Below are 24,630 nucleotides of genomic sequence, written 5' to 3' on the forward strand. Positions count from 1 at the left end.
GATCCTTTTCTACAATAAAAAATTATCAAACATCGATTGAGTAATGGGATGAGTGATGATTCACTCAATGACTATTTTGTGCCTTATATTAAAAAAATATGTGTTTGATTAGATTCCATATGAAGATGTAATAAAATATTATTAAAAAAATGCAAAAAAGATTAATAAGATTGTAATGATTTTTAATTTACCTATCATAATGAAATATAAAATTTTGCTCTGAATTATGTCCACATTTTAATTTTTTTTAAATATTAATCTTTTAATATTGAAATTTCACTCCCCCTAAAATGAAACACTAGTCGGCCCTGATTCTATGTATATGTTCATAGAAGACTTTGAAGAATGTAACCACTTTTAACTAAAAAATTTAATTGTTATATAATAATAATAATAATAAGCTATAAATTCATACCAGCGATTCATTCAACAACTTGAAATGAAAAGAATAATAAATAAATAAAAGGATTTGAAAACGTCGAGTGGCCGAATTGTAGCCTCTGCCTTTTAAAAGCCACTGCAAACATATTAATTAAAACCGTGACCATCAACCTCTCATATAACTAACTCCTCCATATACTCTTACCCCAACAATACAAATAATTAATACAAAAATACACAACTCAAGCTCCCATTCCAAAAAATGGACTCCCAAAACCCCACGCGTCCCCTACTCTCCACCGCCACCACCAACTCCGACGAACAATTCCTCCTCCGCTTCCACTCCAGCCTCAAATACTGCGCGCTCGACCACTCCTCCTCCCTCTCCCGCACCATCTCCTACCTCACTTTCCTCACCCTCACCGTCATAATCCCCATCTCCTACTCCCACCTTCTCCACACCGCCGCCTCCTCCCTCCTCTCCGAACTCCCCGAATCCATCCTCGCCATCATCTCCTTCTTCACCCTCTCCTCCTCCTTCCAACACCTCCTCCTCAATGGCCTCCGCCATGACTCCCCCGCTGTCCGCCGCGCCTACACCCGCGAAATCGACCGCGCCTTCCGTCACCTCGCTGCTATTCTCCTCCCCTCCTTCGCCGTCCAACTCGCCCACAAAACATTCCTCTTCGCCTCTCCGGCTGCCGCGCAGCCGTGGAAGGCTGCGGCACTGGCCGCCGCACTGGCTTCCTGGGTTTATCGGACCGGGGTTTTCCTGCTCGTCTGCGTTTTCTTTAGAATGACGTGCGAGCTTCAAATTCTGAGGTTTGAGGAGTTTTATAAGATGTTTGAACAGGGAAGTGGGGCGGTGGCTGAGGTTGAGGCGGAGGCGGTGATGTTTAGAGAGCATTTGAGGATAAGGAGGCTGTTGAAGGCTATGAGTCATAGGTATAGGATATTCATAATTGGGTGTGTGGTGACTATTACGGTCAGTCAGTTGGGAGCTTTGGTGATAGTATTCGCTACCAAAGGTGACAGGAATTTCTGCAATTCAGGTGATCTCGTGGTAATAATAAAGACCATCCTTCTACTTACCGTTCATATATTATAAGTTATGACTAACGTTCTATTTTTTAAATTAATCAATACTAATATGAGCAAAATGTTATGTTATGAAATAAAAAGTTTTAGAGGATTTACATAAATACCATTTTTTGTCTATTTATTTATATAATATTTTTATTTTTAATATATATTTTTATAATATTTTAGTTTCCAAGTAGATGGGGGATATATATATAGATAGCAAATAAAATATTAAGATTTATTTATTTAACATTTAAATTTTACTACTTATGTTATCCTACACTTCTTTATTGGATCTCGTAGAACACACACATGACTTGTAATGCTCTTGCTTATGAGCTTACTGAATACACTATTGGGACCAGTTGATGCCCTCACTTGTGAGCTACGTCGGATCTTACAATAAATGGGCTCGTTGATGTTCTCATCTGCAAGATCTCATGTCGGATAGTGAGAGATGAAATGAGAGAGGGAGTGCGAGGGTGAAGGCTTACAAGCGAGACCGACATCGACAAAGGGCAACATGATTGAGGACTCCATAATTAGGATTTTAAAGCTTTTGAGTTCTATGTATGCAAATAATAAAATTTAGATGTTAAATATGCAAATGCTAATGTTTTTAGTGCTACATATGTAAATCACTTCAAAATATATGCATGAAAAAGTATTTTCACATAAATAAGTTAAAATTTGAGGTATTTTTATGTGAATTTTATATTAGAATATCATATAAGCAAATATTGAATTTTGAGTGCTATATATATTAACGGATGAGAATCTAGTGATATTTACATAGTTGTAAATTTTTTTTATTAGAGTATTAATACTTTTATTAATATAATTATGATTATTATTAATATATGACATATTTTATTAATATATTGTCATATTATATCAATTATTTTTCTATCATAATTGTCATATTAAGAGTTTGTTTAGAACAACTTCTTAGTTATTTTATATTTTAGATGACAATTATAATTTTATTTGACTAATACGTTCTTACTGTTTTTTCAGTATTTTTCATAAATTAATTTTATAGTGAAAAACTGTTTTATACAATCATAATAGCGAAGTCATTTTTTACATATCAATTTCACAACTAATATTATAAAACGGCCATCCCAAATAAATAATTTTTAATATAAGAAAATGAACACATCCATTAATCATACTTAAAAGCCTCATTTTTTTATTTCTTATTATTTTTTTAAATATCAGGTATGCTCGGTTGTTCAGCTGAGCGGTTTTTTGATGTGTTTATTTGGAGCGGCAAGAATCACCCACAGAGCACAGAGAGTGGTCTCAATCGCAAGCCGATGGCATATGATCATGTCCTCTTCATCCACCACCAAATTGGAAACAATCGTCAATCATGATGAATCAGACGGTGAAGATTGCGAGTCAAAAAATTCCTTCCAACCTCTAATTTCACAAACACGTTCCAGTTTCGAGTCCCGACAAGCTTTAGGTATATATATATTTTTATTTATATCTCTAAAATTTCATATTTATTTATATAATATCTTAATATTTAAAATATCTTAATATTTAAACTCTAAATTTAAAAATGGAAATGATATTATAATTAAATTATCAGATAAAACATTATTAAAAAAACAAAAAGAATAAAAAGCGCTTAATGAAAATGCCAAATTGCGGCTTGTGTTATGGCTTATGGTTATTATTGGTATTCCAAAAAAATTTATGATAATAATAAATTAATGTAACTCTCCTTCCTCTCTCTCTCTCTCTCTCTCTCTCTCTCTCTCTCTCTCTCTCTCTTTCTCTCTTTCTCCCTAACATTAATAATAATAATACAAAAAGTAATATTTGTAAGACACTAATCGTTAATATTAGTAAGCTAATAACAATAATAATAGTAAGTTTACAGAATAATAATAATAATAATAATAGAAGTATTTAAAATTTATATTTATTTATAACTAAAATTTGGATCAATAAAAAAATAATTGTAAAAATAATTTTTTAGGATTTGAACTAACATCTCTTGAATGGCAAACTGAACTCTTCCCAATATTCCACACAAGTAGATCTAATCATATTAACATAATATTATATATAATTCATGATTTAAGATGGCTTTGCTGATTTACTAAATTATGTATCAATAGATATTAAAAATGTATGTGAAAGAAATTAAAAATACACAGATGTCCAATAAGGTTTGCTAATTTGGTAGAAGAAAAAAGTGTTGTGAGATATATTAAAGAGGAAAGAATGAGGAATTGGATATGGAGAACATGACTCAAATTATTTAAGATAGGACTAATGATTATGATTAATTATGATGATCATAAGACAATACATGTGATTAGCGCATGATTAACAAATGCTTATTTCATGCTTACAAAGACAAATAGAGTTAGTTATATACATTGGATAGGTTCACTTTATGAAGTTAATTCTCAGTATTTTTCATAAGATATTTTATTATAGATCTAAAGGTTAATGATGATGATATTGATATTATATTTCTTATCAATTATTTAATGTATTTAGGATATGGAATGTGTATAAGTTTTAACAACTAATTTGAAATATTTCAGTGACATATTTGCAGCATAATGGTGGCGGGATCACAATATTTGGTTTTGCTCTGGATAGGGGTTTGCTTCACACTCTCTTCGCGTTTGAGATGACATTGGTTTTGTGGATTTTGAGCAAAGTTGTTGTTCTTTCTTAAGTGTTAGTATTATTATTATATTTTACCAAGAATATTTATATATAACATACCATGATTCAATGCAATTCCATGTCATGAAATCATTCTTGTATTTTGCTTATTTAGAAATTTGACATTTGACGTAATATTTTATAAAACAAGATCCAACAATAAAGTTGACTCAACCCTTCTTTTCTTATGTGATATACATGCATGTGATGCTTTACAAATATATTACAATAACTTAAAACACTACATAAGACAATATAATTACCATTCACCATTTTATTTACTCCAATATCTATACAAGCAATAATTTCATTTCACTTATTTTGGGGTTTTTGGAGAAGCATTGTGGGGTTTTCAAAGGAATAATGAGGATAAAGTTTAAGGGCTCTTCTAGTTAGTCAATATGAGTTTATTTTAATTTAGAGGGTTAGAAATACCTACAAGTAGAATCCCCCATAACTGATTACATCACATTAGATGCAAAAACTACCTTTGATTAATGTCATCAAATTTGACATGAGGTTAGTCATAAGGTATTAAGAGAAATGGATGGTCAATCGGATTAACATTTTATGATTCCCTCACCTCAAGTTGACATAATGAAACCAAAATGTCAAAACTACGGGATTTTATAACCATAAGTTTCATTGAGGGTTCTTAGTAGCTATGGCCTCCCCTTAGATATAATGAGAAAATCTTAGTAGTAGCATGCCAAAGGGGACATTATCTCATGATGAACTTTGGAACTCAGTCTTAATGGAAAAGGTTTTAGATGTAAAGCAAGGTTAACAATGGTTCATGGTCGTAAGAAGATAACCTATGAAGGTTCAATGACTTTCTTTAACCTATTCATACTAAAATTATCTTACAAATAGAAAGCATCAATTTTTTGGCGTGCTTAGAGGTTGTAAGACATAACCAATTGACTTAAAGGTGTGGAATGGACAATTTAGTTATCCAAGGATGAATCTTATGCCCACTCTAGAAGGGGAATACCATGAATCAATTATGATGAAGATAAATTTTAAGATTCTTTAGTATGAAATCATGGTGTATATCAAAATTTTGACTCAACAACTATCATCAACCATTAATCACATGTTACTAATGTGACTAAATTATGAGGTGGCAGAAACTGTAATGTATTTTTTGGTTCTCAAGAAAAGAATGCTAGGTTAAGCATGAGCTTTATGTTTGAGTTTAGTTCACTTAAAAGAAATTCATTTGGCTAAAACTTGGTTGAATTCTTCCTTGATAATATTAGGTTATCTTACGTAGGGGGATTGAATTGTGGATTATAAAACTTATTGACTTTAAGTTTGTCCTATGGTGGTGGCTTAATGACTATATGTTAAACCAATTGAGTTTAATATAGAATGGATTTTTCATCTTAAGAAAAATAAAAAAAAAATAAAAAAGTTAAAGTCTCAAGATAAGTGACACATAAATGCTTGTGTAAATTTTGAAATCTCATCATCTCTTTGAGAAGTGGAGAGGCAAATTTATTAGAGAGAGAGCAAGATCATAAACCCACTAAACCCTAAACTATGATATTTATAGTCAAGATCCTAAACCCAAAATCCTAAACCATGATATTTATAGTCAAGTTCCTCTAGAGAAAGGCCAATAAATACATAAATAAAACTCATGCCACCAAAAACCCCACTATACTAGGTCTCATTTATTAGAAGACTTAGTCTAATCCATCCCATGAGCTTTGTTTGTATACTAGGATTTTGATGAACAAAATTATTATTGGTTATGTCAATATAACTTTTATTCAAATGTGCATATTTTAGGACTAATAATTTAGGTTAAAATAAACAACTATTGTACATAATACAATATTAGAAAGAGGAGCTGATTGAGCACAATAATTGCGAACGTGAAGACCATTAAAGACTAAGAACTTAGAATATAAAATGTGTGTTAAAATTTGTAATTTTTTTATTCTAGAGTCTTCTTTGAGTGTAGGATTATATTGGATAAATAATTATCCACACACACACTAGAGTGGAGAGTATATTAAATATATATATATATATATATATATATATATATATGTTGTTAATTAAAAGCACTTGATTTATGCCAAATCATATTATACAGTATATATCATACTTCTCAACATATTATGAATATTTAAAAAAAAAATAAAAGAAATCAAGTGATATTGATTAATGAAATTAAAATTGAAAATTGAAATACAAATCTTATTATACAACTTAGATCATCCTGCATGATCTCATATTTTAAATTTAAATAGTCATTCTTTCCTCTTTTAAAAGAATAGTTAAAATGTTAAAATAATATTAATTATATTGTATAACTTTTTATTATCAATTTAACAATTTACTTAATTTAGACCTGATATCAAGTGACAAAATCTAAGATGATTACATATTATACGATGATGTTCGTATACTATAAACAAACATAGAGTATAATTGGTAGAACCTTATTTAAACTAAAAAAACTTGATCTTGTTGCAAATCGGGCTCCCGAGTTTATTATTTTGATGATAACAAATATTATTGATTACTTCTTTATTTCTCCTAGTATTTGTAGTACATATTTGTTTGTGTTTTAACAATCATTTTAGATACAACATGCACTGTTATTTAAAGATTCAGGGCTCAAGATTGAGCAGAATAAGTTATGTTGAAAGTATATGTATTATTCATTTATTTATTTTGATTTTAATGAGTTAAGTCATGTAAGGGTGTATGCTAACCTGGTGACCGTGCACATATATAGGGGGAGTAAAAAAGAATTTTGATTATTTTAATTTTTATTTACATAGTATAGTATGATCAGTATTGTATTGGACGATTTATTTTTACACGAATTAATTAAAATATTGTATTTATTTAGAAAAATACTTTTGAAATATCACTAATCATATAGTATGAGCAACACATTACACTGGACGATATATTATAATTAGAAACCCCATTATTTATTAAATTAAACAAAAAATTGAATTTTAAATTTTCTCTATTTATACTATATGATCTGGATCATATTGTATGATATTTAGATTATTACCTAATTTATTCCTTTAATTGGCCAATCAAATATGCTTAAGTTTCATATTTTTATCTTACTGTACAAACTGGAATGTGTTGTATGATCAACATAGATGATATTTGGTTGTCCCATGATTCATCATGGACAAACTGCATTTCAGTTGAACTAATCGTATTGTATAATTAGTAATTTGTAGTGATGATCATATAGCACTAATAGGAAAAATTGAACTATTCGTATTGTATGAAGGGTCATTCGTATTGATGATCATATAGTACTAACATCTCAAATTTTGCACATCATATTGGATGATTCTGCGATCATATTGTATGATCTTTGACAGTTAAATTGAATTTTTCGAGTTTTTTTAAACCCTCTGCTTAAGATTTCTCATAAGACTTTGTTGTAGTCTTTTTTGTATTCATTTAGTTGATTTCTTTTGGAGAAAGCTTGAAGATAGAGCTTTAAGCTAGAGAGAGAAAGGGTGAATTCTGTAAGAGAGGGAGAAGATCCTTATGGGCTCCATGGGAGTGTGGGGGGGGGGGGGGTTCACACAGTTGCTCTGATGAACTTGCACCTGAGTTCCTCTAAGAGTAAAGGTTTACCTTGAGTGAAACTTTGAGAAGAAGACCACTTTGATGTCAAAAGACCAGGCTACTCCACTGTACTAGGGAAGGTGAAATTGATTCAAGGTTCTCTACCTCACCATGACAGTGAAAAGAAGTCAAGGTTCTCTGCCTCACCAGGAGGGTAAAAATGAGTCATGGTTCTTTATTTGGGAAAGGAGTGGTTCTCTACCACACCGGGTTGATGGAAGAGAGTTTGTAAGGACTTCTCCACTTAGTTGTGGGGGCTAAAGGAGAGACACTATAGTGATAGTGCAATACCTGGAGATGAGGACTCCAGGGGGTGGACGTAGGTTATGGTTTGATCGAACCACTATAAATATGGTGCACTCATTCTAATTTTTATTTTATGCACTTTATTTTTTCATGCTATACTTTTGGATATAACTGCTTGGTTAAAAATCTATAATTTATATTATGTTGTAATGATTATCCTATCATCATCATCTTTATAACTTTTGATAAGTGTACTAGCTTCAGCCTCAAGTGATAGTATTGCTAAGATCTTAGTGTGCTTTAGGGATAGTTCATTAAGGTCCAATAACCATCTCAAACTTAAAAGTTGTATCAAACCAGGTTTCAAAAAGATCAATGACGCACTTTGACAATCAAAATACTATGGAGAGTTATTGAATATCACTTTCTCCTTTATTTTAAAATATTTTATTTAATTTTTAAAAAAAACTTTACATCTAATTTCTTGCAATCAATAAATTTTTGAATGTAGCATATGATTTAAATTGGTTATTCTGTACCGTCATAAATTATTAAAGGAGTTAAAATAAACATTCCTTATTCTGAATAGAGAAGAGAGGAACAAATTTATGCTCAATTCAATTTAAATCTTTGAATTACTTTTTCTGTGCTTTAATTTTTGAGGATTATATGAGAGTTTTGACTTATACAATTGACAAAGATATTTGATATAGACTATGCATTATATATGAAGGTACTAGTGAAGTCAAAGAGTCTAGGTTAAATTTATTACTGCATTACTATTAACTTTTCAGCATGAAACCTTATGAGGCTATCTCAGACATGTATACTAGATTTACTTAGATAGTGAATTCTTTATATGCATTAGGTATAGAACTTTCAAACTTTGAAAAGTTTAATAAAATTTTATGTTGTCTACTTGATAAATTTGATGCCAAAGTCATGGCTATATGTGAATTGAAAGATTCAAATACTTATTCTATTGACAATCTAATCGGCTCACTCATTGCCTACGAGCAAAGTGTGAGTCAAAGACTTTTGGATGTATGTGATGAAAAGACTATAATGCTAAAAGTCAAAGACATGAATGAATGTGTCTTAGTAGAAGATAAGAGTAAGGATATATCATTCATAACAAGCAAATCTGAAAGACTACTGAAGCACAAGTATAATCATCAATAAAAGTGGAGCAAAGGTAAAATATGTAAAGATGTTAAGTTTTCTTCTAACATTATTTACTTTAGGGGTAGAAAACTAAGACATGTGAAATATGAATGCCCAAATTTAAAAACTTATCCTATAAAGAAAAAGGGCGAAAATAAGAAAAATGAAATATAGGCAAATGATAACAAGAAGGAAAATCTCCTAAGCAGACCAAGCATCTAAATCATCAAAACAGGAGCGAGAAGAGGAGGTAACAAACTTATGTTGAATAATTAAAGATTCAAATATTAATTTCGATCATGTATAAGAATATTGAGGTTTATTATTCTATTTTCTTTGTGTTTTGTGTATTTAATTTTTATTATGTTTTAAGCATAATTTTATATTTTAGTTTCTTTATATATGTTGTTATTTTCTTCTACATGAATTTTAATTTTAGGTGTTGATTTATCTCTTTTTTTTATAATATTAAAGGGGGAGAATGTAATGTGATTGGTTGTATTGTGTTTTAGTTTTTAATTTTTCTTTCATTTAGTTTTAAAATTTTATTTGTCTTCAAAAAAATGTTTTACCTATTTTTTAATATAATTATTTTAGTAAGGGGGAGATTGGGAGAAAATATTTTTTAATTTAGAATTCAACCAATAATATTTTCCATCATAAAAAAGGGAGAGATTATAACTTGCGCACCCCAGTTTATTATTTTGATGATAACAAATATTATTGATTACCTTTTTTTTCTCTTAGTATTTGTAGTCCATATTTATTTGTATTTTAACTAATATTTCAGGTACAAGATGCACCATTATTTAAAGATTTAGAGCTCAAAATTGGGTAGATTAAGTTATGTTTAAAGTGACATTTATTTATTTTGAATTTATTGAGTCAAGTTCTATAAGGGTATACTAGCCTAGTGACTGTACACACACATATAGGGGTACCAAAAAGGAATTTTGAATATTTTAATTTATATATATGTATATTATATAGTACGATTAGTATTGTACTAGATGATATTTTATTATAGGAATTAATTAAAATATTTATTCATCTAGAAAAATAATTTTGAAATATCACTAATCATACAGTGGGATGAACATGCACATTGTACTGGACAATCTATTATAATTAGAAACCCCATAGTTCATTAAATTAGGTAAAATTTTGAATTCATAATTTTCTCTATTAGTGCTATAAGAATTGGATCATATTGTATGATTTTTAAATTATTGCCTTATTTAATATTGTGATTAGTCAATCGAATCTACATAAATTTAATATTTTGATTATACTGTATGAATTAGATTGTACTGTATGATTAATAGAGATGATATTTGGTGATCCCAAATTCATCCTTCATGAACTATATTTTGGTTGAACTAATCATACTATATAATTGGTTATTCATACTGATGATCGTACAACACTAATAGACAAAATTGAACTGTTCAAATAGTACGACCGGTCATTTGTACTGATGATCATACAGTACTAATAAGTCAAATTTTTTCCATCATACTGGACGTTCATGCAATCATATTATATGATATTTGACAAATTAATTAAATTTTTAGGATTTCTTTAAGGCCTCTACTTAAGCTTTCTCATAAGGCTTTATAGTTGTCTTTTTGGTATTCATTGAGTTGATTTCTTTTGTAGAAAGCTTGAGGAGAGAGCCTTGGGCTTGGGAGAGAGAGGGTGGTGTTTGTAAGAGAGGGAGAAGATTCTTATGGGCTTCAAGGGAGTGTGAGAGGGGGTTTGCTCTAGAGACCTTGCACTTGAGTTCTTCCAAGAGTCAAGCTTTATCTTGAGAGAAGATTTGGGAAGAAGTCCTCTTTGGTGTCAAAAGACTCAGCTACTCTGCCTCACCAGGGAAGGTGAAAGTAATTCAAGGTTCTCTGCCTTACCAATAGGGCTAAAAGGAGTTAAGGTTCTCTGCCTCACCAGGAGGGTGAAAAGGAGTCAAGGTTCTCTACCTGTGAAAGGAGTACGATCCTTTGCCGCATCTGGTTGGTGGAAGAGAGTTTATAAGGGCTTCTCCGCCTAGCTGTGGGGGCTAAAGGAGAGACATTATAGTGATAGTGCAATACCTAGAGAGGAGGACTCCGGGGGGTGGACGTAGGTCAATATTTGATCGAACCACTATAAATCTAGCATGTTCATTCTAATTTTTACTTTATGTACTTTATTTTCTACATTATATATTTGGATATAACTGCTTGGCTGAAAATCTGTAATGGATATTAAGTTGTATTGATTATAATATCATCACCATCTTTATAGCTTTTGATAAGTAAACTATCTTCCGTATTTAAGTGATAGTATTGCTTACATTTTAGTGTGCCTTAGGGATAGTTCATTAAGGTCTAACAACTATCTAAAAATTCAAGTGGTATCATAGAGGGTTTTAGATTATATTAGTTATATTTTTATTATAATTTAATCAATCATATTAGTCAATCAAGCATATTAGTTGAATCATATATCATATATCATGTGTCTTATATTAAATATCTTACATAATCTTGTATATTATATCTCATATCATATCTCTTGTACCATGTATATATTTATCATGGGGTTAACATAATAGGAATCTGTCTCCATAGTCTTATGGTTAACCGACCAGAAATTGATCTCATTGGTTATCTATCATCAATCTCATTATTCATCAATCTTACAAGTAATTAGTCTCATATATCAAAAGGCTTATTTACCATCCATCTTATTTATCATCGAACATTGATCTCCATTTATTAGTCATCTCATCAGTCATCAATCTCATATATCATTAGCCTTATTAATCATTTATCATCTATCTCTCATTAGTCATTAGTCTTCTCAATCATATTAGAATTAATCTCATATGTATCATCTAGCACATTAATTCATTCATTTTGTTTGTTCTTACATGCATTTTATATCATGTATATTATAATAATTGACTTCTTATACACATTATATGCCATGCAGATCTATCAAGTATAATTATTAATATGCATGTATAATACTAAAATACATATCATAGTTATTGAATAGTAACCATATGCATGTTATGTATCTCATATCTATACTTAGTATATTAGCTCCCAATCATTTTACACCCAGTTTACTCTCCTCATTTCAAATAAAATGTCACATATACAAAATTAATTAGTGAAATTTTAATATAAACTAGTTAAAATATTCTAAATAATAATATCTATCACATACCAAAAGTTACATAGAAAACTTGAGGAGAGAGCCTTGGGCTTGGGATAGAAAGGGTGGTGTTTGTAAGAGAGGGAGAAGATTCTTATGGCCTTTCAAGGGAGTGTGAGAGGGGGTTTTCTTTGGAGAACTTGCACTGGAGTTCCTCCAAGAGTCAAGGTTTATCTTGAGAGAAGATTTGGGAAGAAGTACTATTTGGTGTCAAAAGACTCGGCTACTCTGTCTCACCAAGGAAGGAGTTAAGGTTCTCTACCTCATCAAGAGGATGAAAAGGAGTCAAGGTTCTCTTCCTGGGAAAGGAGTATGATCCTTTGCCTCATCGGGTTGGTGGAAGAGAGTTTATAAGGGCTTCTCCACCTAGCTGTGGGGGCTATAGAAGAGACACTATAGTGATAGTGCAATACCTAAAGAGGATGACTCTAGGGAGTGGATGTAGGTCAAGATTTGATCGAACCACTATAAATCTGGCGTGCTCATTCTAATTTTTACTTTTTGTACTTTATTTTTCTGAATTATATATTTGGATATAACTGCTTGATTAAAAATCTGTAATGGATATTACGTTGTATTGATTATACTATCATCACCAACTTTGTAGCTTTTGATAAGTGAACTATCTTCCGCATCAAGTGATAGTATTGCTTACATTTTAGTGTGCCTTAGGGATAGTTCATTATGGTCTAACAACCATCTAAAAATTCAAGTGGTATCATAGAGGGTTTCAGATTGTATTAGTTATAGTTTTATTATCATTTAATCAATCCTATCGGTAAATCAATCATATTTGTTGAATCATATATCATATATCATGTGTCTTATATTATATATCTTACATAATTTGTATGTTGTATATCTTGTATATTATATCTCATATCATATCTCAGGTACCATGTATATATTTATCATGGGGTTAACATAATAGGAATCAGTCTCCATAGTCTTATGGTTAACCCACTAGGAATTAATCTCATTGGTTATCTATCATCAATCTCATTAATCATCAATCTTACAAGTCATCAGTCTCATATATCAAAAGGCTTATTTACCATTCATCTTATTTATCATCGAACATTGATATCCATTTATTAGTCATCTCATCAGTCATCAGTCTCATATATCATCAGCCTTATTAATCATTATCAACTATCTCTAATTAATCATTAGTCTTCTCAATCATATTAGAATTAATCTCATATATATCATCTAGTACATTAATTCATTCATTTTGTTTGTTCTTACATGCATTTTATATCATGTATATTATAATAATTGATATCCTATACACATTATAGGCCATGCAGATCTATCTAGTAAGCTTATTAATATATATTTATAATACCAAAATAAATATCATAGTTAATGAATAGTAATCATATGCATGTTATGTATCTCATATCTAGATTTAGTATATTAGCTCCCAATCATTTTACACCCAGTTTACTCTCCTCATTTCAAATAAAATGTCATATATATACAAAATTAATTAGTGAAATTTTAATATAAACTAGTTAAAATATTCAAAATAATAATATCTATCACATACCAAAAGTTACATAGAAAGCTTGAGGAGAGAGCCTTGGGCTTGGGAGAGAAAGGGTGGTGTTTGTAAGAAAGGGAGAAGATTCTTATGGGCTTCAAGGGAGTGTGAGAGGGGGTTTGCTCTAGAGAACTTGCACTTGAGTTCCTCCAAGAGTTAAGGTTTATCTTGAGAGAAGATTTGGGAAGAAGTTCTCTTTGGTGTCAAAAGACTCGGCTACTCTGCCTCACCAGGAAAGGTGAAAGTGATTTAAGGTTCTCTGCCTTACCAATAGGATGAAAAGGAGTTAAGGTTCTCTACCTCACCAGGAGGGTGAAAAGGAATCAATAGATTTCTGATTACTATACAATCATATCAACAAACGTTAATATTCCCTTATGTGTAATTAAAACTACTATTGTATCTTGTTTAGTCAAAATTTCATTTTTCTTTGGATCCATCTATTTCACCAGTGTAATACTTTTTGTTTGATCAGTTAAACAAATATTTAAAATATATATAAAACACTACCCCATTTGTACCCCACTCATAATCAATTATAAAGCTTTGGTTATGATTCAATTCCTCTAATAACCATGGTTCTTATACCAAATTTATGCCACCCCAAGATTTAAATTGGAAAGATTTGGATATTTTTATCTTCTTAATCATTAATCAGAGCTTACTAATTTCATCTCAAATAATATAAATGATAGAAAATATAAATATGATGTTATTAATCAAATATTTATAGATTAATCCATAAACAAAAAATAATATATACAATAATCATGATACTCAATCCAAATAAATCATCACTAAAATATATCATGATCACAAAGTGAAGGGATAATAAAAGAAAAAAAGAAAACCTAAACTTACTGAACCTCAATCCATTGGTTCCTTACCCTTACTTGAAAACCTATAAAAATCACATAGTGAGCACAAAAGCCCAGTAAGTCACCAAAATCTACAACTAAAATCAATGCATAAAATAGAAATATTATGCATGAAATCATATTCATATAGAAAATAATTCTTTCTATATTAATTAAACCAATCCTATCATATATGTTATATACTGTGCGATCTTCAGCCTTACAATATGTGTTCATGTTAGTACAAGAACAACCTTATTACATATTAATCATCAGTCATGTTTCTTTTATCATTCAATTAATCAATTAATCTTATTAATCAATCTTTCATATCAATCATAACATATACCATATAGCATATATTATACATCTTATATCTTGTATCTTGCAAATTTTATACCTTATATATCTTTTATCTCATATCATGTCTCTTCATATATCTATATATCCTGGGGCCAACCAAACATGAATCAGTCTAATTAATCTTATTTTTAACCCATAAGGAATTAGTCTTATCAATCATGTCTTATTAGTCATTAGTCATCAATCTCATCAATCATTGTCTTACTTATTATCATTCTTAGTAATCATTAGCCATCTCATTAACCATCAGTCTTATCTTTCATTATTAATATATACCATAAATCTTATCTATAATCATTCATTGGTCTCCACTCATAAATCGTCTCATTAATCACCAATCTCAAATATAATCAATCTTATCAATCATCTATCATTGGTCTATTATCAGTCATATATCAATCATCATACTTCTTAATCACATCAGTATCAATCTCATCTATCATATTTTATACATCAATTTATTTATTTTTCTTATTCTTACACACATCTCATATCATGTATATCATAATAAAAAACATCTTATAGACAACATATCAATGTAGATCTATTCAGGGTGCTCATCAATATGTATGTATTATGTTAAAATGCATATTTTGCTAAATGAATAGTAATCATTTTCATGTATCTCATATCAAGATTTAGTATATTAGCTCCCAATCATTTTACACTTAGTTTTACTCAACCTATTTTAAATAAAAGAACATTTATAAATAACTAACTAATTAAATTTCAATATAAATTGATCAAATATTTAGAATAATAATATTTATCTCATACCAAAACTTACATAGTGAAAGTTCAGTGAAAGGGGAGATTTTATATTTTTATCAATTTTAGGAGAAAATAATGAACGAAACTCAAAATTATTGAAAATGGATAAATATTAGAGGTCACTTAAAATGATCATAATAATTTTCATAACAAAAATAATGGATAAACAGTCCTAAAAAATCTTCTCTTTCATTCTCATCTATTCTTCTATTACAAGGCAAACCAAATGGGGGGATGGTTTGGTTGGAGGATATTTATATTAAATATAATAAAATTAGATTTTTGTGCCTAACAACATGATGTTAAAGCCCACAGGGCAATTGTGCTACATGTAGAATTTAGGGTACTAAAGAATAGATAACACAGCATTTCCATGCCAGCCAACTTAGTGTCGTAGTATTGCAGACCAAATTTTCATATTATTAGATAAATTAATTTTATGATTTTTTTTGTTATTACAACAACTTCTTGAGGAGGGAATAGGTTTGGGTGTCTCCATTACCCGTGAAGAATAAATACTTCTTAAGGAGAGATATGATGGCAAGATTTCCTATATTACCAATGAAGGAAAGTGACTTTTTTTTCCTTTTTAGGAGTAGAAGGATTGTAGTAGTGAAATTTTTGAGTAGAGGATTGGGGATTGGATGTTGGTCAAGTGACCAAACCATTAAAATTTTAATTTGCTTTTTTTTACTATAGTTTTAGTTTTTACAATCTTTTGGTTATATTCTTTGTTGTAAAAAAGTATTGAAGCTCATATATATATATATATATATATATATGTACATATAATTTTTCTTTTGTCATTTTGGTAAAAAAATAAATGAAAAAAAATTATTTTTCTTGCTTTATTAGTTTGATCTTGAGAGTATTTTTGCTAATTTTACTACTTTTATTGTTTTGAAAAATATATACAAGAAAATGTTATGTTGGCATTATTCTACATGCTTCTACATAAATTTTAAATTTAATTGCAAACCAATTCACCCCCCTCGGTGCGTCATTTGGTTTAGATTCACTTCAAACCACTATCATCATTAGTTTAACCTAGCTAAGGTTTAAGTTACCATAGATCAATCATTTGTTTCTAGTGGACCAAATCATTTTTAGGGCCTATTATTCTTTTTTTTTGTTTAGTTGCCCTACCATAACTCTAGGTATATTTAGCTTTATCCTTGATTTAGTGGACTTACACAATCCTAAGTAGTACTAGTTAGATTACTTTGTTGCAATCGAGGATTCCAAGCTTTTAATTTTGATGATAAAAAATATTATTGATTATGTATTTATTTCTCCTAGTAGTATATATTTGATTTTTTGTGTACTAACATTTCAAGTACATCATACACAATTCAGCATAAGATTTAGGGCTTAAGTCTGGGTAGAATATGATAATGTTTTGTAAGAGTCTATATATATTTTTTATTTTTATAATTTTTGAGTCAAATTCATGTAAAGGTGTATCTAACCTAGTGGCTACACACACACATGAGGGAGAGAGAAACTGAATTTAAAATTTGAACTAATCATACCATATAAACTAAATCATACTGTATGAATAATAATTTAGAAAATAAATTAAAATGGCTATTTGAGTAATTTAGGCTTTTGAACTAATTGTACTGTTTACACCAAATTGTATATAACGATTAGTTTAACTAAAAACCCTAACTACAAATCAGTTTTAGGTAATTATTTTAGTAGGTAAATTTTGAACATATTTTACAATATGAACCCATTTTTTCTATATGATATTTAAAATATTACCTGAATTAATCTCTGTGATTTGTCAATCAAATCATGGTTTAATTAATATGGCAGATCGTTCAGTGTAATGTAGATTGTACTGGATGATTGGCAGGAATAAATAACGGTTGTCCCAGGAATAATCCTGGATAAAATCTTAATTTTTGAACTAATCATACTGTATGATGTAGATCATTTGGATGATTAGAAGAAATGATTTCAATCATCCTAAAGTTCTTCCTATATAATATTAAGATGAATGAACTAATTGAATCGTACGATACAATGATCATATTGTATGATCACTTTGTAAAGTTTGAATAGATTACATTATGATTATTTATTCCATACTATACGAAATAGGTTTTTGACGTAGTAATACTATACAAACCTAAATCATACTGTATAAAATGAAATGACAAAATTCAAATTTTAGGTTTTTTTAAGACCTCATATAAAAACTCTCTTATTGAACTTTCAAAAAAAATATTTTTTGGTTATTATGAGAGTTCTGTGAGAGTCCCTTGAGAGGTTTTAGAGATTGGAGTGTTAGAATGAGAAGTGGAGTGAGTGGGAGAAATAGTGTGAGGGGTTCACACTGTTGCTTCAAGCAAGATTCTTCTTTGGTTCCTCCAAGTGTCTTTCTTATTCATTTGGGTAGCTATGAGAAAGTCTTCAAGGTTGAAGATCCATGTTCGCTACCTCACTAGGAGGGTGAAAAATATTTTAGTTTATCTACCTCACCAAAAGGGTGATGAGTCTAAGTTCTATTCCCCAGGATGGTGGAAAGATTTCAGGTTCTCAGTCGCACCGTGGAATGGTTAAAGTGAGCTTGTAAGTGCTTCTCGACCTTATTTTGGGAGCTAAGGGAGAGTCACTAAAGGTTTAGTGCAATACTCGGAGAGGAAGACTTTGAGGAATATAGATAGGTTAAGGTTTGACTGAAGCACTAAATAATTTTGTTATGCTCGTTCCTTTTTTTGCACTTTTACTTTTTGCATTTTTATTTCTCGAATGTTTACTTTCATGTAAATCTGAGTTTAGAATATTGTTATTATTTTATATTTAACTTTTGTTAGAAAAGAAAGAAAAGTAAAAATCTAAAAATAAAAACTAATAAAAATATTTTTCTGCGCAATCAAGAACATATAAATTTCATCTTATTTTTTATATATATTTCCACTTCTATTTTTGTTTAAACATCTTTTTAAAAAGAAAATTATTTTTGAAAAAGAAAATTTTAAAAGACAAATTCACCCTCTTATTGGTGTGCCTTGGGCAGTTCAAGCCGATCTAACGACCTGAATTGAACTTTCACTCTTTATGGTGGCCAAATCTCATCCTTACAGATCCTAGATTTCCTTTAGTCTCTATAGACCCCATGAGACCCCATTAATTTGTATTATTTTATTCCATCTAGCCTAAGATAGTTCTAGGATAGCTTTGATGAGCATATGTAAGATTATAAAGTGATATGCAAATTATGGCTATGTATGTGTTGCAATAAAGTAATAACAGGATTAGTAGAGTATTACTCCCATGAGGATCAACTTAGGCCTAATTCAAAAAGATGATTACTAATTTTTCCAATAACTAAAGTTATCTTATCAACTAAGAGTGAACTTAGCAAAAGAAAAACCTACTATACACTTTATTTTTATAAGATATAGAAATTTCTGAACTAGTAAGATTCTTAATTTTATGCAAATCAAAGACATATAGTACAAGTTAATGTGGATCATAGAAATAATAATCCTTTACCTCTATCGAGTTCATCCAGATTCTAACTATAACTATATTTTAAAACATCTTCTTAAGATCCCAAATTTTAAATTTTCCCATGTCTAGGAATAATTAATGATTGTTCAAATTTCCTTTATTAATTTCACCACACCTCCGTCGAGGTCATATATCACATTGGATTTTAAAAGTGAGTGGAAAACTACATAGTTAAATTAAGAATAAGAAACTATGAAACATTATATAGCTTCTCTAAACATGTAATCTATTCTCTGATCATGCAAAAAAATCTGTGCATTATTAGTTTAGAAAAGTATAATTTCATTATTGAACATGAATTAAAAAAAAGTACAAACTATTTCACTACACATGAAAATAAGAAACAAGAGTAGAATTTAGAGGAATAAAATTAGTATCATCCAGGGGAGGCTACTAGAGATCGTATCTAATGATATATGGTTCTTTATTAGTACTCTTAATATTACCTTTCTTTCTCACACACTCCCAACACATATGAAAAGGAAAAGTAAATACATGGTCCATTTTCTCCAATAATACTCCCCCTTTATATGAGAAATGAGCTACCTATTTATAGTTTTTTAAAGCAATTATATTGGTGATACGATGCTGACCTTGTTGAAATTATTGCAATTTAGTTTTTCGATTATTGAGATTCTTACAAGATGTGTGTTTTTGATGAATCTAAATATTAATGTTTTAATTACCATTTCTCCTAACATATTTTGGATATATTATTTAAATTATTTGTGTGTACTAATATCATAATCCAGATTATTAAAGACTTCAAATCAAATAAAATTAGGGTTAATTGTAATTGGAGTATGTATTTTTTATTTTTATTGAGTCTTAGAGACTGTGATTGTAATTGAGTAACCGTGCACACACATACTGGGGGAGTGTTTAAATTTGTAAATTTTTAAACTAATCGTACAGTATGATTTTCATTCCTACGGTATAATTTGGTTAGTTATTTCCTCCAGTGAGCAGTTAATATAAACTTAGGCAAAAAAAAAATTCTAAGTACTATTTGTACTGTACAAAGTTAGCTTCATACAGATGACGTCCAGAGTATAAAAATGTGGGGAACATTTTTTTCCAGATGAACATGTAAAATTTTTGAACTATTCATCCAGGATGATCTGGATTTCTATAGACGACGTCCAGAGTACAAAAATGTGGGGAACATTTTTGTCCTGACGAACATGCAAAATTTTCAAATTGTTCATTCGAGATGATCTAAATTTCATACCAACAACGTCTAGAGTATGAAATTATCAAAAACTTTTTCATCCAGATGAATAGGAATTTTTTAATAAATGTTCATACTATATGATATACATATCATACTATACGATAAGATTATATGAAACATTTCGTTCAGGATCATACTAGTCAGTTTTGAACTATTCATCCGGGATGAATATCAATCGTACTATATAATTGTGATCGCTCAGAATGCAATTTTTAGTTTTCTGGATAGTTTTTCCTGCCTTTCATATAAAAAGTCCTTAGAAACTAACTTGAACAAAATTTCTCTTCATAAGTTCTTTGAGAGCAAGTAAAAGAGTGTTTTAGGGAGAGTGTTTGATAAAGAGTTCTTACAAGTGAAGCGTGAAGAGACCATAAGGTTACTCAAATATAAGAATCTCTTTTGTTTTTGGTTACTACTCTTCCCTTCTTCTTTCCAGTTGCTTGAGAGAAGATTTTTGAAGAAGATCTGATACTCTGCCAATACTTAGAGGGTGTGAATAGACAACGGTACTCTTCCGACACTTGGAGGGTGTGAATAGATGATGGTACTCTGCCGACACTTGGATGGTGTAGAAGGATGATGATACTTTGCTATCACTTGGAGGGTGTGAAATGATGATAGTACTTTTCCAAAATGGTGATAGATAGAAGAGAGGAAAATTATAAAGGCTTCTCTACCTTATTATGGGGGCAAAAGGAGAGTCACTTTTTGTAATAGTGCAATACATGAAGAGGGAGTCTTATCGAACCACTATAAATTCTTGTGTTCATTTTTATTTTTCATTATTTTAGTATTTGTCATTGAAAAATTATTTTCATAAGAAAATACAAAAATTAGTTTTTCCTTAATTACCAAGAGAATTTTTAAAATACCAATTCACCTCTCTCTTGGTTAGCCTTGGGACATTTGCATAGTTTTAACAGCCTATATGTACTTTACAAGTGGTATTAGAGCCTTATTTCAAAACTTAAAGTTTAGACTACTTTTTGAAAATGATAATGGCTACTTTTGGAAATCATAACACACCTGAAGGATATTCAATCACTAGACCTCCGTTATTTGAGAATATCCATTACAACAACAACAACAACAACAACATCAAGCCTTTATCCCACTACGTGGGGTCGGCTACATGAATCCTTTTTCTCCATTGTGTCTTATTAAAAGTCAAGTTCTCGTTTAAATCTAATAAAGAAAGGTCATTCCTAATATTTTCTAACCAAGTCTTTTTAGGTCTACCCCTACCTTTCTTAACATAAGTCAAATCTAATACCTCTACTCTCCTAACCGGGTCATCGCAAGGCCGACGTTTTATGTGACCAAACCATCTAAGGCGACTTTCTCTAATCTTATCTTCTACTGGAGCTACTCCAACCTTTTCACGTATATGCTCATTTCGTATCCTAGCTCTAAGGGTAAAGCCACTCATCCACCTGAGCATCCTCATCTCTGCCACACTTAACTTAGTATTATGCTTCTCTTTTAAAGGCCAGCATTCGGCACCATAAAGCATTGCAGGCCTCACTACCATCTTATAGAATTTTCCCTTAAGTTTAAGGGGTACATTTTTATCACATAACAAGCCCGATGCATTCCTCTACTTCAACCATCCAACTTGAATTCTGCTGATAATATCCCCATCTATTTCACCATCACTCTAAACAATAGATCCAAGATATCTAAAACGTGTACTCTTATTAATGACTTGATCGCCCAAAGTCACAATCCCCTCACTAGGTCAATTACTACTAAAATTACACTCCATATATTCCGTTTTAGATCTACTCAAGCGAAAACCTTTAGACTCTAAGGTTGACCTCCATAATTCAAGTTTACCTTCAACTCCCTCTCTAGTCTTATCAACAAGAAGAATATCATCAGCAAAAAGCATACACCAAGGTACATCCTCTTGCAAATGTCTAGTGAGAACATCATTACAAATTTTGGAAAATATGTATGTTTACTTTTCTTTAATCGCTTGGCTATCACATGTGGATTTTAGTTTATGAAGGGTATAATAAGCAACTAGACTTGTAGATGACATTAGAGTTGAAACACCCTTTACTGACTGGATTATAGAAGAGTGAAACTTAGCATAATTAAATGCAAAATATTTAAATAATTTATTTTGTGTACTTAAGTCTGAAGATTAAATGTGGGTTTCTACATGTAAAAGTAGAAAATATATTTGGGATAGGCTTTGTATTACATACAAAGGGACTAACGAAGTGAAATAATCTAGATTAAATATCTTGTTACATGATTATGAACTATTTCACATGATACCAAATGAATCTATATCTGACATGTATACATGATTCACTCAAATAGTCACTTCTTTGCATGCTTTAGGTAGGGAACTAATGAATGCTTAAATGGTTAATAAAATACTTATTTGTTTACCTACTTCTTATAATGCAAAAATTACTATAATTATAGATTCTAAAGATTTAAATGTGTATTCTATGAACAGTCTTCTTGGATCACTAATTAATTATGTGAAAAGAGTAACTCAAAAGATAGATTGATGCAGGAGAAAAGTGAAAGGAGAAGAACATAGCTTTGAAAGTGGATGACTCGGAGAGTGATCATACACAACCTGAGGATGAGAATGATATTGCCTTGATGACCAGGTAATTTAGGAGTTTTCTAAAGAGGAAGCGAAGGAGTCTCCAATAGTGGAATAAAGGTAAGTTCCACAAGAATGTTAAGGTTTCTAACACTATTATTTGCTATGAATATAGGAAACCTAGAAATGTAAATAAGATTGCCCCAATCTTAAAGCCACTCCTAGCAAGGAGAAGGTAGAGGAGAAAATAAATGTTAGGAAGGGCAAGAAAAACTTTCAGTGAGCTTTTTGGGCGGACTCAACTTCGAATTCATCAGAAATAGAGAAGGAAGAAGAAGTCACCAATCTATACTTAATGGCCCATAATCTTGATCAGTCAGTTCAAGAAGAGATGTGACTTAAGTTATAATGAATTAGTAGAAGTTTCTGAAAGAATTCATACCACATATAGAAAACTTAATAATATGCATGCTAGGTTGAATTTAAATTTCATAGAGTTATAGAAAGAGCAGAAAATCCTTAGGAAAGATCACGCATAGATTGATAATAATCACATGATTTTATTGGATAAATTTGATGATTTTAACAAACAAAATGAGTTATTAAAATCATCCTACAATGAATTAGAAAAAAAAATTTAAAACTTTTAGCGATGAATCTGAAAATAGATATCATTATTTAAAATATGATAACACTGTTAGAAAATGCAAACTCATTTCTTAGAGTGATAGTGAAAGCTCTTGAGGAGAATATGATCCCCCATAAACTTGAAGATTTTAATGATCCTATTTTAAAATAAAAAATTTTAAAACAAAAGAAGAGACAATTTAATTATCGAAGATTAAAAAATCATTTTCTTGGAGTTAAGAATTTTTCTTGTGGAATGATTGGGCATATTTCACACACTTGTACTATTCATAGCAAAACTCATTTAGTGTGGAGACCTAAGATGCATAAAATAAGACATATCATATATGCATCTAGTTTAATTTTGTCAAGAGGAGAACCCAAACTTGTTTGGGTTCCCAAGACTAGCGTTTGATCTAAATGCTCTCATATAAGACCTCGTGTGAGTATTTGGTACCTAAATAGTAGTTACTCAAAGCATATGACTGGAGACACTATATAATTCATATCATTAAAAGCCAAAAATGGAGGCAAGGTTACACTAGGAGATAATACCACTAGAAACGTGGTAGGCATATATATAATCGGTAACTTGAATAATTTTATCATTGAAAATTTGTTACTTATAGAAGGCTTAAATCATAATCTCTTGAGTATTAGTCTGCTTGGTGATAAAGGATATAATATTAAATTTTTTCCATTAGCTTCATATTAAACCTAAATGGAATTAATGTATTGTATG

At 30.2% G+C, this 24,630-nt stretch overlaps 1 protein-coding gene across 1 annotated transcript; it reads left to right on the forward strand.

Moving 5' to 3' along the window:
• The first annotated feature begins 607 nt into the window (after positions 1–607).
• LOC110098925 lies at positions 608–4,332 on the forward strand. The gene is made up of 3 exons (XM_020825877.2): positions 608–1,444; positions 2,686–2,935; positions 4,035–4,332. Exons 1-3 carry the CDS (start codon positions 644–646, stop codon positions 4,169–4,171), a joined length of 1,188 nt encoding a protein of 395 aa, XP_020681536.1. The 5' UTR covers positions 608–643; the 3' UTR covers positions 4,172–4,332.
• Positions 4,333–24,630: the final 20,298 nt, after the last annotated feature.

Source organism: Dendrobium catenatum, unplaced genomic scaffold, assembly GCF_001605985.2.
Source record: "Dendrobium catenatum unplaced genomic scaffold, ASM160598v2 fragScaff_scaffold_1557, whole genome shotgun sequence".
NCBI classification, from domain to species: domain Eukaryota; kingdom Viridiplantae; phylum Streptophyta; class Magnoliopsida; order Asparagales; family Orchidaceae; genus Dendrobium; species Dendrobium catenatum.

Bases quoted from the DNA above. Each gene is read 5' to 3' on its own strand.
- LOC110098925 (XM_020825877.2), top strand. From the start codon at position 644: ATGGACTCCCAAAACCCCACGCGTCCCCTACTCTCCACCGCCACCACC. The intron at 1,445-2,685 runs GTAATAATAAAG...TTTAAATATCAG, and splicing joins GCAATTCAGGTGATCTCGTG to GTATGCTCGGTTGTTCAGCT. The intron at 2,936-4,034 runs GTATATATATAT...GAAATATTTCAG, and splicing joins CGAGTCCCGACAAGCTTTAG to TGACATATTTGCAGCATAAT.